This window comes from Mchenga conophoros, linkage group LG2 (assembly GCF_057382185.1).
Source record: "Mchenga conophoros isolate Kocher_MC1m ecotype Shallow Benthic linkage group LG2, M_conophoros_male_GT1.1, whole genome shotgun sequence".
Classification (NCBI taxonomy): domain Eukaryota; kingdom Metazoa; phylum Chordata; class Actinopteri; order Cichliformes; family Cichlidae; genus Mchenga; species Mchenga conophoros.
The window spans coordinates 33,060,526-33,075,736 of NC_140527.1; the positions used below are offsets into that span (position 1 = coordinate 33,060,526).

General features: G+C 40.2%; 1 protein-coding gene across 1 annotated transcript in view; it reads right to left on the reverse strand.

The window, feature by feature from the left end:
• Positions 1–3,615: 3,615 nt before the first annotated feature.
• The window catches only part of pcdh11 (protocadherin 11), a 140,869-nt gene continuing 129,273 nt past the window's right edge, over positions 3,616–15,211 (reverse strand). The window contains exon 7 of the mRNA XM_085296338.1: positions 3,616–7,973. Coding sequence (XP_085152464.1) covers positions 7,519–7,973 — 455 coding nt within the window. The 3' untranslated portion in view covers positions 3,616–7,518. The remainder of the gene's footprint in view (positions 7,974–15,211) is intronic.

Consider the following 15,211-nt stretch of genomic DNA (forward strand, 5'->3'; position numbering starts at 1 on the left):
TGGTACATTCCTAATAAATTGTTATAGGTGGATTAACTTGTAAAACTATGCGAATGCTAGATCTCATGACAGTGGGTTCTCAGATGTGACCAAGTTTTTTGAGCCAAGTATTTTAAATAAAGACACACAAGCAGCTGCACACATTTTATCTTGCGTTAATGTGTACTGATTCCTATCAGTAATTGCTCTCTAATGGCAGGTGGAGAGGGTGGGATCTGGCATCGCGGCAGCTCTCCAATGTCCAAGAGAACAAGGTCCTTGTTAATTACTACCAATTACCACAAATTTTGGCTAATCATTTGAATCCTCTGCGATGGTGATAAAGAGTCATGTTTCTGATCTTCTTTCAAAGCATCGCACAAATAGTCGACTGAGATCATATTGAATTCAGATATTCAGAGAACTTCCCCATAAAGTTAGGAAAAGTGTCATGGTGCTCATGGGTGACTTTTTCTGCTTTACTAATAGAGAGACTGTAAAAATGAACTAGCCATGTGAAAAGACAATTCATTTCTTTTTTCCCTGTTACAGGAGAAAAGAAAGAGTCCACAGATGTCTAATCATTTACTGTAGATTCAGAGCTATCTACTTATGCCACCTAGAAATAAAGTGAAGGGTTCTGTATGAGATCCTAGCAGTAATTTCAGCAAAGTGTCCCTAAAGGTTAAACAGAGATGGGGAAGAAACTATCTTAGACCTCTATCTGCTCAGTGCAGAATACTTCACAGAAACATTTCCAGCATGATAGAGATGCTTTTAATGGTTTTGTCACGTAGGCAGATGCATCTGTTGAAATATGTTAACAGTGCTTTGCTTTTTGTCTCTAATTTTTTTTCTTAATTTAAATGTACAAGTGTTGATTTCTTTCACTTAAATAAATTACCTTATGTCTCTGCTGGAGATCATCATAGGTAGAAAATAACAAATAATATAGAAAGTTGTTTTTCTGTTTTTAAGCACACTGCTTTTGTTGTTGTTGCTGTTAATATTCTTAAGGCGTCCCAAGACAGACATCTTTTCTCTTCAAAATCCTTTACATTACCTTTACATAAGCCAGTGGATTCTCTCTCCAACATTTCTCTTTTCAAAAGTTGGATTTTGTCCTTATACTTTTATTCCAGACACCTCTTTTTCACAGAGGAAAAAGTTCTTGTTTTATCCAGCTAGTGACCTTATTTTTATAGCCATCCTGAAATCTTTGAGTATGTGTACACTCAGACGCCCCTTGGATGTCGTTGGCATGTCTCCGAAGCAATTTTCTTAACTATGAATAATTCACCAGATATTATTCCAAAGGTCATCTTATAGTAATTAGTACCCTGCTGTTGACTAAACAGCCTCTAGGTACCTGATGGCCAGTTTAATTACAATTTGAAATGAGTGTACTGTTTGACAATCTCTATATGTTCTCCTGACACTTCAACAGATGACACCTTGAGAACTAAGTAGGCTTACAATAAGTTGGTGCTTGTTAGCAGATGGGAATGAGGGTGTGGGGTGTATGTGTGTGTGCATGGCAAGCATTCAAGTCACTGTAAGGATCACAAAGTTCTTTCTGTTCAAATATGCAGTAATTACTGGAAATGCAGATTTGTGTAGTTGGGTATGTGTTTTGACAGTGCAGACATCCTTGGGACTTTCACTGTCTCATTATTAACCAATTACCATGGAAAACTAATGGGGCAGGTCAAAGCCAGCTCTCTTAAGGAGATTGGGGACTGAGCATATGCTGAAGATGCTACGAGATGACACAGTCCAGAAAGGCTTTGAAGTCTTACAAGCTACATGACATGACTCTTTGTGTCACACAAGTTAGGAGTCAGTGCCAAGAGATCCTGTCATGTCCTGTTGTTGTGAGCATCAATAGTGTACTGTATGCCTGAGGTTCCCCCTCTGAGGTCTTGTGTATTCATGAAAGTATAGTGGATAAAGCATTAAGCCAGAAGGGCCTCAGGTAGAATTCATAGCCCAAGGGGATTGTTGAGGCTGTTTTACAGTTTGCCTTTGAGGCATCAAAGTTCTCATGGATGGATAGATTGAGAGATGAGTACTTGGCTGATGGATGACAGGGACGGTCAGATGCATGGAAGACAAATACACCCGGTAAAGTTGTATTAAAAGCAACAACAACAATAATACATTTTATTCACTTATCCTAAACCTAAATTAACTACTCGTGTGTTCACGACACAGTCCTGTTGTTGTCTTCAAATGGTTTCAAATCATACTTTGGTGTTTCACCAGAGGACTATTTGGAAATAGGAGTTTTTTTCTGCTGTCTTATTTACTGTTTTCTTCATCTTCTATATGCAGTTTCAGCAAACTTTGTTTAAAAAAAACCATACAAACAGTATTTTATGTGTCATGGGGTGCAATGCATGCCTGGTGGAAATACAGTCTTAAATAGATGCGATGGGATTGCAACTTAGACACATTTTCCTGTGTCCTATGGTCGTTGTCAAGATATTGTTCAACAACTGATTAACAAGATAGATTATGGAAGGGCCACTGGGGAAAAAACAAAAACAAAAACTGGGCATGTCTTTTTTTTCTTCTTTTCCAGAATTCTGAGAAAAAAGTCTGAATTCTAAGAAAAAACTCAACATTCTGAGAAAAAACTCAAAAAATTATTTTTTCTCAGAATGTTGACTTTTTTCTCAGAATTCTGAGAAAAAATAATTCTGATGAAAAAAGTCAGAATTCTGAGAAATTCTGACTTTCAGCAGAATTTTTCTCAGAATGCTGACTTTTTTCATCAGAATTATTTTTTCTCAGAATTCTGAGAAAAACGATTTTTTTTACTTTAATCTCAGAATTCTGACTTTTTTCTCAGAATTCTGGAAAAGAAGAAAAAAAAGAGGTTTTCTCAGAATTCTGAGATTAAAGTCAGAATTCTCTTCTGTTATAGATTGATGGATAGAGAAATTCTTCAAATTTTGTGTCTAGATCTTTCTGAGTCACTCACAAATTATGCATGTATTATTGTTACAATGCTTATTCTAATCTTCTTAAAATTTGCCGCTGACAACCCTTTATAATATCAAAGTAAAAAACAACAAAACTATTTAAAACTTACCGAAAACCACAAACTAACTTAAACTAAATTGAAATCAAAAATTAGAAATTAGATAAAAAACAAATAAAAGATACAATCCGACAGTTGCACTGGGTCTTATTCTGCCACTTGGTACAGTCTGAACTGCTGAATTGCAAGTGATCAACAGCAGTTGAACTATTGGAATTGTTTCCACTGGTTTCAAAGTCTCTCTGTCTGTTTGTCTGTGAATTAGGCAGTCTTGTTGCATTGAAATTTAGGTGATTTTGCTTTTTTAGGCGACACCTTGACAGTGCAGTTTAAATTTAGGTGAATCAGCTTCTCAGACAGCATGCTGAGGTGTGAACTCTTTACATTATTTCCTCAGAAGTGCTAATTTGCAGAAGTGAAAAAAAAAGGTGACATGTCACTTCCCATTTGATCGATCGTCTATCATTAGCTTGTATTTGTCATAATTGGAATATGATGACAGTATGCTCTCACGTTGCTTCGCTGATACACCACTGCTCTTAGAAAACCTTATCAAACAATAATTAACAGTGAAGGACAAACATGATCCATTAATTCTTCAAGGACTCAATATTTAATGGCTCAAGTAAAATTCAATGACAGGAAAAATCATTTCACCATGTAAGTTAATTTTTTTCATAGATTTATGTGGGATATCTTACAAAGGCATAACAACACAGACTGTATAGCTTTAACTAAGAAATACAGATTCGCTGGCAAGCACTGAAGCCTTCTCTCAACGCAAACTTGACCTGACTCACTGATGACTAATTTACAAGCATATACTTAAGTCTTATATCGTATTTTGATATAGTTTTTTACAAGATACATTAGTGTACATAAAATACTCTGGCAATGTACATGCCAGTATACACACCCACCCACGCATACATGCAAGGAAATACACGCTCTCTCATTTACACACATACAACATCACTTGTTAACACTTTCAAACACACCCTCATTGATATTATGTATCAATTTACATTACAACTGAGATTGTCATCTCCTCAGTTCTCACTTTTTTCCCTTTTGCAGTTTTTATGAACAAAGTGATTTATAGAATTGAAGTAGGCTTTAGTATTTACCATGTGTGTCTTTCCAGTTTGTGACCCTTATTACTAGTTCTTAGGGGTACTGCTATGTACAGCTTAAATTCCGGTTTACCTGACAGTATAGATCTATAGATAGATTTGTGTGCACGTAGGCGTAAGTGGTATGCACACGTCACAAGGATTGACCATGTACACGGTGTAACATTGGTTTGTTCCATAAGACAGACAAACGTGTAAAGCAGTAAACATCAATACTGACATCAATTCTAATGACTGATGCATGAACCACGTAGTCAAGTGTCAAAAGGCCTTGTGGAAGTTCAAACAGTTCATGCAGTTTATGACACAGCTTGACATGTTAATCATGAAACACATTTCGAATAGAAATAGTCTTAAAATAAAAAGGAATCCTCATCTTTATGTATAGCGTCGTCTCTACATCTATTGCTAGGGCGTAAGAAATTAAAAAAACTCAAAAGTAATAGTGAGAGCAGAATCATGCAAAGTCGACATTTAGTCTTTCCATTTGATGTTTTTTAACGGATGAAAATTTTTGACACAGAGAGAGTACTTACTTAAAAAAAAACAGGACATTCATATGGTATGCACTTTGTTCTGAAAATAAATAAAACACCACTTTGACCCGTGAGAGGACATAAGATATAACAAAATGAATGCGGGCACACAACAATAATAAAAGAAAATCATATTTTTGCAAAAAGCAACATCCTGCTGGTGTACATTCATGCAGTTGCTATAGTATTCCCTCTAAAAGTAGTATTTCATGTAGTCTTTAATGGATCTGCTGCAATATTACAGTACATAGGAGTTATGTAGGCAGAGTAAGTCAAAACACAGGGTACAGTTAGTATTGTGCTCACGTTGCATGTGTGACTGGGCAGTGTATTTTAAACAATCACATTTTTATTATAGTGTAATAGTGTGTTAACTCATACATGTTCTCTTAGATACACTCTTTTCATGATATGAGAACAGTACAGATTACCATATTTAGAAACAAGCTGACATTACCTATACTGATTGAATTAATTAATGGGTACATTTCTTAAAAACCTAATTCTTATTTTGGAAAAATGTTACTAAGAATTTTTTTTTACCCTTCACATAGCTGTAGACAGAACTTGAAAAGACTTTTAATGATTTTGAGACAGGTTTTGGATTAGACGTTGTGATGGCAGATATGAAGTGCTGGATCTGTATTTGGCAGAGATAAAATTCCAATTTTCAGTGACATCATGATGTATGTTCCTTTTGATATGTGCTCCTTTTGATTAAAAATGCATTGTTCATATCATTGTGTGATGCCCGCCCCCCCTTCCGCACTCCTACACCAACACCAGTGGAATCATATGAAATGAAAATGATAGAGAAAAGTAAATAGGTCGAAATTGGATTCCCAAACAGGGCAATTTCCATCAGTGTATGTTTATAGGAGGATTTAACTTTTGAATTTGATTCATTTTCATAATTGACTAAGGTGAAATTGAATTGCCCCTTCTTTTTTTATTTTTAGTCCTTGACGCCGTTCCTTTAAGTGATCGTTTCACAAAGTCTCTGATAAATCCCCTTTATAAGGATAAGAGCTCTGATCTGAGAGAATAGGTGTGGCAACTAATAGCATACTAACACAATTTGCCTTGCACCCTCCCTTGAGAATACCGTGTTGCATTATAGATTTAGGCCTGTTCCCAATTTGCAAGGTGGTACTACAAAATTAATCACATGAATCACATACCTGATGATGTAGACACCTGGCTTGGATGTTACAGGCAAGAAAAATGGATATCAGCAAAGTCACTTATTGCTGTAGCAATAGATTATACTGCACCCAATCTGTTACAGCAGGAAGTTAGTCTGAAGTAGTTATTATCATCAGTACAATTTGCACACACCGGCAGTGATGTAGTGTGTTTATCGAACCTTGTGAGCGACAGCCTGCAGGGAGGGCCTTTCAAATAGTACCGATGCCTATTCTTATGATAACTGCCAAAATAACATTAACATCAATAATTCAGCTAGACTCAAAGCCCTGAAGAAATGTTTGCTCCCTGGTCTATTATTCCAGTGTCAACACATTGTAAAAACTAATAATAGAAACTTTGCAGTGTAACTTAGTGAAATGAAAACAGAGTAGTAATTAATAGCAGGAACACAGGTGTTAAAATACAGTGGGAATAAAGGAAGTGTTAAGCTGCTTTTGCTGTGTTATTGTCACCTTTACACTTCGTCTGCACACGTAGAGCATGTTTTAGGAAAAGCAATAGATTTAATCCAAACCTCCAAACCACAATGAGGGTCACTACAGAGATCACACATCAAAGTAATTAGACTGAGAATTTCATAATTGGCTCCAGAGCTGTTACCATTTGAATGTTTCTCAGCAGCAAAATGAGAGAAATAGAAACAAAAAGGAAGAAAACAGAGACGACATTTCCAAAGCGCATCTGTCTGCTCCTTTCAAGGCTAAGCTACTGCGACAATGCTAAGTGTGAACATTTTCTTAATAGAGTTGGCAGGCATAGAGCAATCACCACATATGAAAAAAACAAAACAAAAAACGTATGTGTATGTGCAACGCTTTGTGTTTGTGGGTTTTTTTATGCATTGGTCCAGGGTGAGAATGTAGAATTGTAGAATTGTAGAATGCAAAAGAATGCAAAAGACGAAGATGCAGCACTGTCTACTATTGGCCCAGTTATGCTTTGTAGACATTTTTTATCCTTCTGAAGCCCCTTGACCAAAATAGTCTTCTAAAACATGTCCAGACAAGACAAAAGAAACATATTCCTCCACCAAAAAGGTTTGTGCCATGTGCTTTACAAAGCAATACTTCACTAGAACATCAACAGAAAAAAAAACCAAAAAAAAAAAAAAACCATCCACTCAAGAGTTTGTAATTAGCATTTAGCCCAATTTAGCTCACATAACACAAAGTACTGCATTTGCTTTTGCTTCTGTGCAGGGAAATTGTCTTTTGGAATGCACTTACACAAAACTAAACCCAAGGAGCTGAAGGTGTACACTGGCCTTTTTTATCGCTAAGCAAACTTCACCAAACAGAAAGCAAGATTATCCTTTTTTTGTGATGGATCTACTTTGGCATATAACCATTTATTTATTATACATGTGTCTTCTATGTTAAGACTTGCTTGCTCCTTCCTCGCTTGTCAGACTGGTTTCACATGATTTCTTTTTTTAACATCATCATAATTATCTCCAATCCATTCTCAGATATCTTAAGAGCTGGTCATTGAGCTGGTCAAGTTATTCCAATTATGCATACCCCACAAATACGCATACATACTAATCTAATAGTTGTAGGCCATCTTTGGATGGAGTCACGTTTATGCTAAGCCAATGAAGATCCGTGTTTTACTATTACAACTGGTTCTCATGTAAGAAAGAGCTGCCGCCCCCACCAGTCTGCTGCCCGGGAGAGGAGAAGCTTGCCAGGGGAATGACCTTGATGGGGTCCTCCTTCTTACTGCAGTGTCTATCCAGGGTGTTGTAGAACTGTGGACGATTGATCCCTTTGTCCAGTTCATCTTTTTTGGGCACAGACCTGCCCAACGTATGGCGGCCATCCATGACCCCCATGCTGCCCATGTTAGCTTTTATTCCCCGGGCACAGCTCTGCTGGAAACCAAAAGAGGGGAGGGCAGCAGTGATGGCAGTAGTGGTAGGGGTGGAGATGGGGCTGTTGCTGCCAGGACCCTGGAACTGGGCCAGGGCTGGGGGCATCCAGCAGCTGTCAGAGTGGCCTAGTATTAGACACTCCTGGGTACAGGTCTCAGAGGCCTCAGCCAAGGCTTTCTGCAGGTTTACCTCGATGGCTGTAAAAAAGCAGACAAAGAAAGAAGGGGAAAAAAACAAAACAAAGTTAAAACAACAGGTCAGAACATACAGAGAACTGGAAAACAACAATTTTACTGTGGTGATATAAAAGGGCTGAATGAACTCGTGAATCATAATGCAAATAAAAGAAAGTTGTCCACTTATCAATGGTTGACCCAGAAAATGTCAGCCTTTTAGTGAAATGAAAGTCAGTGATAAATGTTTCATTTCATCTTGTAATGAGAAAAACACCAGCAGAGCATTTAATTTCCATTGGTATTCCCATGACTCTGTCTGTTTACCTACAATATGCACTGAATTCCCTGTAGCTTAATTAGTTAGAAAAAAATGTCTTGCTGTTTGTGTCTTGGATTGGCTTTACTGTATTCAATTTTTAATGAACATCTTAACAAAATACTGTTTATTTTAATCACTGTCAATGTGCCACTCCTTAGACTCCTTTGATCTTTTAGAATCCAAAATAAATCTGGTCAAATAAGCTGTGAAAAAGATACGAATCATTCCAGAATCTTATTCAGGTAAAATTCATGCTCGTTGGGCCAAGAATTAGGCTGCACGCTTGGAAAAATTAGGGGGAAAAAAACAAAAAATCTGAAAACTCAATGAAGAGGCAAAATGGGCAAGGCTAAGCACTCAGACTATCTCATCTTATTATCTCAGAACTGACATCACATGTGGAATGAGTCTGGGATGAGACCTCAGCATTGAGCCTCTGCAATAAAGTCTGTCATGCCAGATAATTAGAATGTAAAACAGTATGCACCAAGGCAACCAGAAGCCTGCAGTGTTATGGTTCCTAGGCCATGCAAAGGCAAGAGGGGTCCTCATTCAGACATCACATCTCTCCTCTAGGCCTCAGCTTCAAGCTGTCATGCAGAAATTATTTAGTGTATTTGCATAAGTAAGAATGCTTTAAATAATTAAGGCGTCTTAGACCCTAGTACGCTGGAAAGACTATTTCTTCCACACGCAATTCTACATAGTCTATGTGAGTCTCTTTCCCAGACATCTTCCTATCACCTTGTTTATTGTTTTATGGCTTTTTATGAATGAAAATGAATATCGTGATTACCGTCTAGTAGTAATACGAATTGTCTTGATTGCTGCGTAACGGCACGGCGAACATGCTTTGTATATCGTTGCTACCCTACACTGAATACCACGACGTCAACTTTAATTATAAGAGTAGCTACTGAAAATGAATCACCTGGTATAAATTGTAAGGATATATTTGAAGTATCCACGTGGAGTCAAATCTGTCCTCTCCATATTGAACTGAAGCCGTGAAGCGGGAGTGTATAAATCCCCTGGGCGGTAAATGTGTCACCTTTCAAAGGGTCACTAACTTAATTAAGGGAAAAATGGATGCTGCTTTCTCATTCTCTGAGCTAGGACAATGGGGCCAAGCCAAGTCTCGGCCGTGCGCTGATTCAATCTTTCTCCAAGTGTTTTCTCCTGTTGGTAATGCCTTTTTAGGTTGCTGATGTTTTTGATTAGGTAATGTAATTAGCATAAATGCCCTATTACCCACCCAGACACACAGAAAATGTTGCCTTGTCCTCAATATTTTTCCTTCCTCCTCAGATTCTATTTAAAGGTGACGCTTTTACAAATGAAAGGTACGTTTTCCCTCTATGACTTTAGACAGACTGAACTCATCGCATTTCTATGTCAACAGCCTTCAATGCCTACAAATTTTATATGAAATATTTACCGACCCGCCTCTCTCAACGACATGGGCTCGTACTATTTTCTATTCCGGTGGGGTAGTTTGGATAGGCGGCGGCGGCGGGTTCGGGAGGGTGGGCACACGGTATGAGTGATGTCGCTGACAGCTCTTGCTGCCTTCGTCAGCTAGAGGTATGCCGCAGCCTGCTTGTGATGCCGCTGTCTTTTGTATTCAGGGGGAACAATTGTACCCCACGGAGCTTTTGGGAGAAATCACACATCACTGATGCCACAGATCCCCTGATGCTGTGAACATACTTTTCTACATTCCCTTCAAGGAAATTTGAATGGCAGACAAGTGGGGATAATAGCAAACAATGAGTTGTAATAGAAGTGAGATCAGACGTAGTGTTCTCGTTTAAGATGATTTATTTTTACTGAGTAGCATGCGTTTGAAAAATAACTCTGATAACTGTTTATTCTGTTAATTTAACATTTAATAAAAGCAATTACTGTAAATAATTGTTTCCTTCCCAAATTAAATACTGTTTGCTTTATGGCCTGTTTGATGGTCTAGGTGATCTATTCTGCATTTTTAGACAGTGTGTCACACTTTCGGGAATATGCATACCAGCCGTACCTTTCAGCATTCTTGTTCTGCAACATCAACACATCCTGTGGCCAGCCACAGATCGAAAACTGCTGCATTCACCTTCAGCTGACCTTCCATTTGGTGTGGTCAAACATTTACAGCTTGTATAAATATTGAACAAGTGTAAGAGAAAGGTGTGAGGATGCTGGATGGTGTGTAAACCATTCCCAAAATGTTTTTCTGGGTGCTGAATGAAAATATAGAACAAATAACATCCCGCAATTTGACTTTAAACCAGGTGGGGTTGATATAATGCAAATGCCTCTCACTAATGGGAGTACTTGCAATCTTTTAATTAAAAATATAATGGGGTTGAAGACAATGCCTGGAATGTGTGCAGCATTTTACAACTTGGTCCAATAACTTTACACAACTTTGTGAGGTATACTATGTTTGCTCAGACTTTTAAGTTGTGTAATTTATGTTTTTTTTAGCTTTAATCTTATCCCAGGAAACAAATTCATGTTCTCTTAGCCATCCAGGCTATTCCCACATCACTTTTCTATGTCAGTTCATACCACATAATGCTTGGCTAACGGCTAGTTTGGCATATGCTCTCATAAAAAATGAGCAGCCAACTCACATTTTGCCATTTTTATGTAATGAATAGAACAGCTTCTGCTAACTCTTAAATTACTGTGGGCAAATCCTTTCTGTTGGCACGTAACCAGCATTAGTTATTTTCACTGGACCAGCTGACCAGCCAGAGTGTGCTTATTCGTTAATCATTACTTTCATTTTTTTGCTTAATGATGTTGTTTGGCAAACTCAAATAAATTGGTAATTTCACAACCGCCTGTCGCCCACTCTGCAATCCAAGAGCCTAGAAGAATTCAGGCAGCCCTCTTGAACTTACACTCACGCACTACAGCTGGTGACACAGGATGCCATTTAAGTTGATGAGGGCTTAGTGCTTCGGATTGCATTCAGATTCACTTAATTTTTTTTCATGACCATAAACTTCATCAGAACATGCATGTTCTAACAGGCAGAAACACAAATGGACACACACATACATAGCTAGGATCAATTTAAGCAGCTTATTGGGCCTTTTCAGTACAATAGCATGAGATATTTAACATTACAGTTGATGATATTTACCGACAAAGCTTGTTACATCTTGATGAGCTTCACATTAAGGTCTGCACACATATCACGATTCAAGTCATTATTTCAGCATGCACAAACTCATTATTGCTAATTAAAAGGATAATTGCATGCATCTAGGACATTAAATTCTTCCAACAGCCATCAAGAAGGTGGACTAGGCCCGTGACTCATCCTACAGAGTTAATTGGTTCAGTCTTTGCAAATCTTTTGCAAGAAACTTGCATGCATCTATGCATCAAACACATTTACTCTCAAATGAAAGCCATATTATATATTTTTGAATTAATGCATGTGTCATTTAGTAAAATTATTTTTAACAGAAAGACTATAGAAGTTATTTATAGTACAAAACTTTATTAATGTAGAAACATTCATAAAAATTATTTAATATAAACACATCTTTCTCCACCTCAAACAATCTGATTATTAGATGGTGATGTATGGATGCTCATAGCACTATTTCACACTCCAGGCCTGTACTGCATTGACTGAGGATCTTATTTTCAACAAGCTGCTGTGCCGTGTTGTTGTGCTTTTTATCAAATATACATAAATCCTCAAAAAAACTGTTAAATTGTTATCCAACCCATCTATATTCTTGGTTCATTTATACCACACCTTTAAGCTAAGCTTTTAAGCTGGTCACAGAGGGAGTACCGGCAATGTAGCATCATGATGCTAACGGAGTCGTGGCTAACACCGCTAACTCCGGACACAAGCGTGACACTACCGGGATTTCAGATGCTGCGAGCGGACAGGACGAGAGAGAGCGGTAAGAGGAAAGGAGGGGGACTGGCAGTTTTTGTGAACGACAGATGGTGTAACCCTGGGCACATCACTGTGAAAGAACAACTCTGCAGCAGAGACATTGAGCTGTTAGCCGTTAGCATGCGTCCGTACTATCTGCCCCGGGAATTCTCGCATGTTATCGCAATAACAGCGTATGTCCCCCCCTCGGCCAACGCGGATGCAGCCTGTGACACTCTCCACTCAGTGGTCAGCAGACTGCAAACACAATCTCCGAGAGCCCTTCTCATAATATCAGGGGACTTCAATCATGCCTCTTTGGACTCCACACTGCCCACCTTCACCCAGTATGTGACCTGCTCAACCAGAGACAATAAAACACTGGACTTACTGTATGCCAGTGCTGAAGAGGCATACAGTTCATCACCTCTCCCTCCACTGGGCAAATCTGACCACAACCTGGTGCACCTTGTCCCTGTGTATGAGCCCTTAGTGCGCCACCAGCCACCCGCACAGTGCAGAGATGGTCAGAGGAGAGCGAGGAGGCTCTTAAGGACTGTTTTGAGTCGACTGTGTGGGAGGTGATCTGTGACGACCATGGAGAGGACATCGACAGCCTTACTACATGCATTACTGACTATATTAATTTCTGTGTGGATAACACCGTACCTACCAGGACTGTACGGTGTTTCTCCAACAACAAACCTTGGATTACCCCAGAAATTAAAGCTGTCCTCAAGCAGAAGAGGAGGGCCTTCAAATCCAAAGACAAAGAGGAGTTGAAAAGGGTGCAGAGAGAGTTGAGGGGACTGATAAGGAATGGGAAGGACAGCTACAGGCAGAAGATGGAGAACCAGCTTCAGCAAAACAACGTTGGTGAAATCTGGAGAGGCCTCAGAACCATCTCAGGCCACAAACAGCAGAACTCTCTGCCTGGGAGGGATGTGAGGTGGGCAAATGAACTGAATCATTTCTTCAACAGATTTGATTCAACCATGAGACAGTCTACAACATCGGCTGCAGACTCACCCACCCCCACTGCTGCTGTTCCACCTCTGACACCTCAGACACTTCACACCTCCTCTATTCACCCTGCTCACTCCCCCCCACCCCCAACAACAGCATCCAATACACACTCAACACAAGGCTCCAGCCTGTCTCTCTCAACCACCCAGGTTAGGAGGGAACTGAGGAGGATTAATGGCAAGAAGGCAGCGGGCCCAGATGGCATCATCTCGAGGGTCGTCAGGTCCTGCGCGGACCAACTGTGTGGGGTGATGGAGCACCTCTTCAACCTGAGCCTGAGGTTGGGAAGAGTCCCACAGCTCTGGAAAACCTCCTGTGTTGTACCAGTGCCAAAGACTTCACGCCCCAAGGACCTCAACAGCTACAGGCCGGTGGCTCTGACATCCCACCTGATGAAGACCCTGGAGCGGTTGGTCCTGGCTCAGCTTCGGCGCCTAACAAGCTCATCACTGGACCCACTTCAGTTTGCCTACCAGCCTGGCATTGGCGCGGATGATGCCGTCATTCACCTCCTACATCGTTCCCTCGCTCACCTGGAGACCGCTGGAAGCACTGTGAGAATCATGTTCTTTGATTTCTCCAGTGCCTTCAACACTATTCTTCCCTCGGTTCTGAAGGACAAGCTGGAGAACTCTGGAGTGGACCATCACCTCACTACCTGGATTTTGGACTACCTCACCGACCGACCACAGTATGTGAGGACTCAGGGCTGTGTGTCGGACAGGGTCGTCTGCAGTACGGGGGCCCCACAGGGAACGGTTCTGGCTCCGTTCCTCTTCACCATCTACACTGCAGACTTCTCCCACAATTCCACCCAGTGCTTCCTGCAGAAGTTCTCTGATGACTCTGCAATAGTCGGCCTCATCACTGATGGGGACGACAAGGAGTACAGAGGTCTGACCCAAGACTTTGTGGACTGGTGCCAGCTGAACTACCTCCAGATCAACACCAGTAAAACCAAGGAACTGGTGGTAGACTTCCGCAGGCACAAGCATTCTCCACTGCAACCACTGAACATCCAAGGTATGGACATTGAGGCTGTGGACAGCTACAGGTACCTTGGTGTTCATCTGAACAACAGACTGGACTGGACTCATAACTCAGACGCCCTCTACAGGAAAGGGCAGAGCAGGCTGTACCTGCTGCGGAGACTCAGGTCGTTTGGGGTGGAGGGCCCACTCCTGAAGACCTTCTATGACTCTGTGGTGGCTTCTGCTATCTTTTATGGTGTGGTCTGCTGGGGCGGCAGCATCTCTGCTGGGGACAGGAAGAGACTGAACAGGGTGATCCGAAGGGCCAGCTCTGTTCTAGGATGCCCTCTGGACCCAGTGGAGGTGGTGAGTGACAGGAGAATGGCGGCTAAGCTGTCATCCCTGTTGGACAACGTCTCCCACCCCATGCAGCAGACTGTGACAGCACTGAGCAGCTCCTTCAGTGGGAGACTGCGGCACCCACGGTGTGGGACGGAGAGATTTCGCAGGTCTTTCCTCCCCACTGCTGTCAGACTCCACAACAAAGACTTTAACTGAACAAACACACACATCCACACATGTGCAATAACACTAAGTGCAATAATCTTTTCTGGCATCGTTGTATTTTTACTCAGTTGTATATAGCATTCGTATTCTATTTTTATCTTACTGTATATTTTTATTCTATTTTATTCTACTGTATATAGTATATTATTTTATTCTATTCTGTACAGCTGTGTTCTGTATTTATTCTTATTGTATTCTAATTTTTGCGTCATAACTTTTGCACTGTCCACTTCCTGCTGTGACAAAACAAATTTCCCACGTGTGGGACTAATAAAGGTTATCTTATCTTATCTTATCTTATCTTATCTTAAATTCCCATGATGCACAAAACAGCCCCCGGGCTCACAGTCTTCCACTAATATTTTATTGCTTTTAAAAGCACAAATCACTACCTGGCCACAATTTTCAGATATTTCAGAAAAAAAAGCTTAAGGTCACACTTTCAGGAGCCAAAATTTCAAAGTATATAAGAACA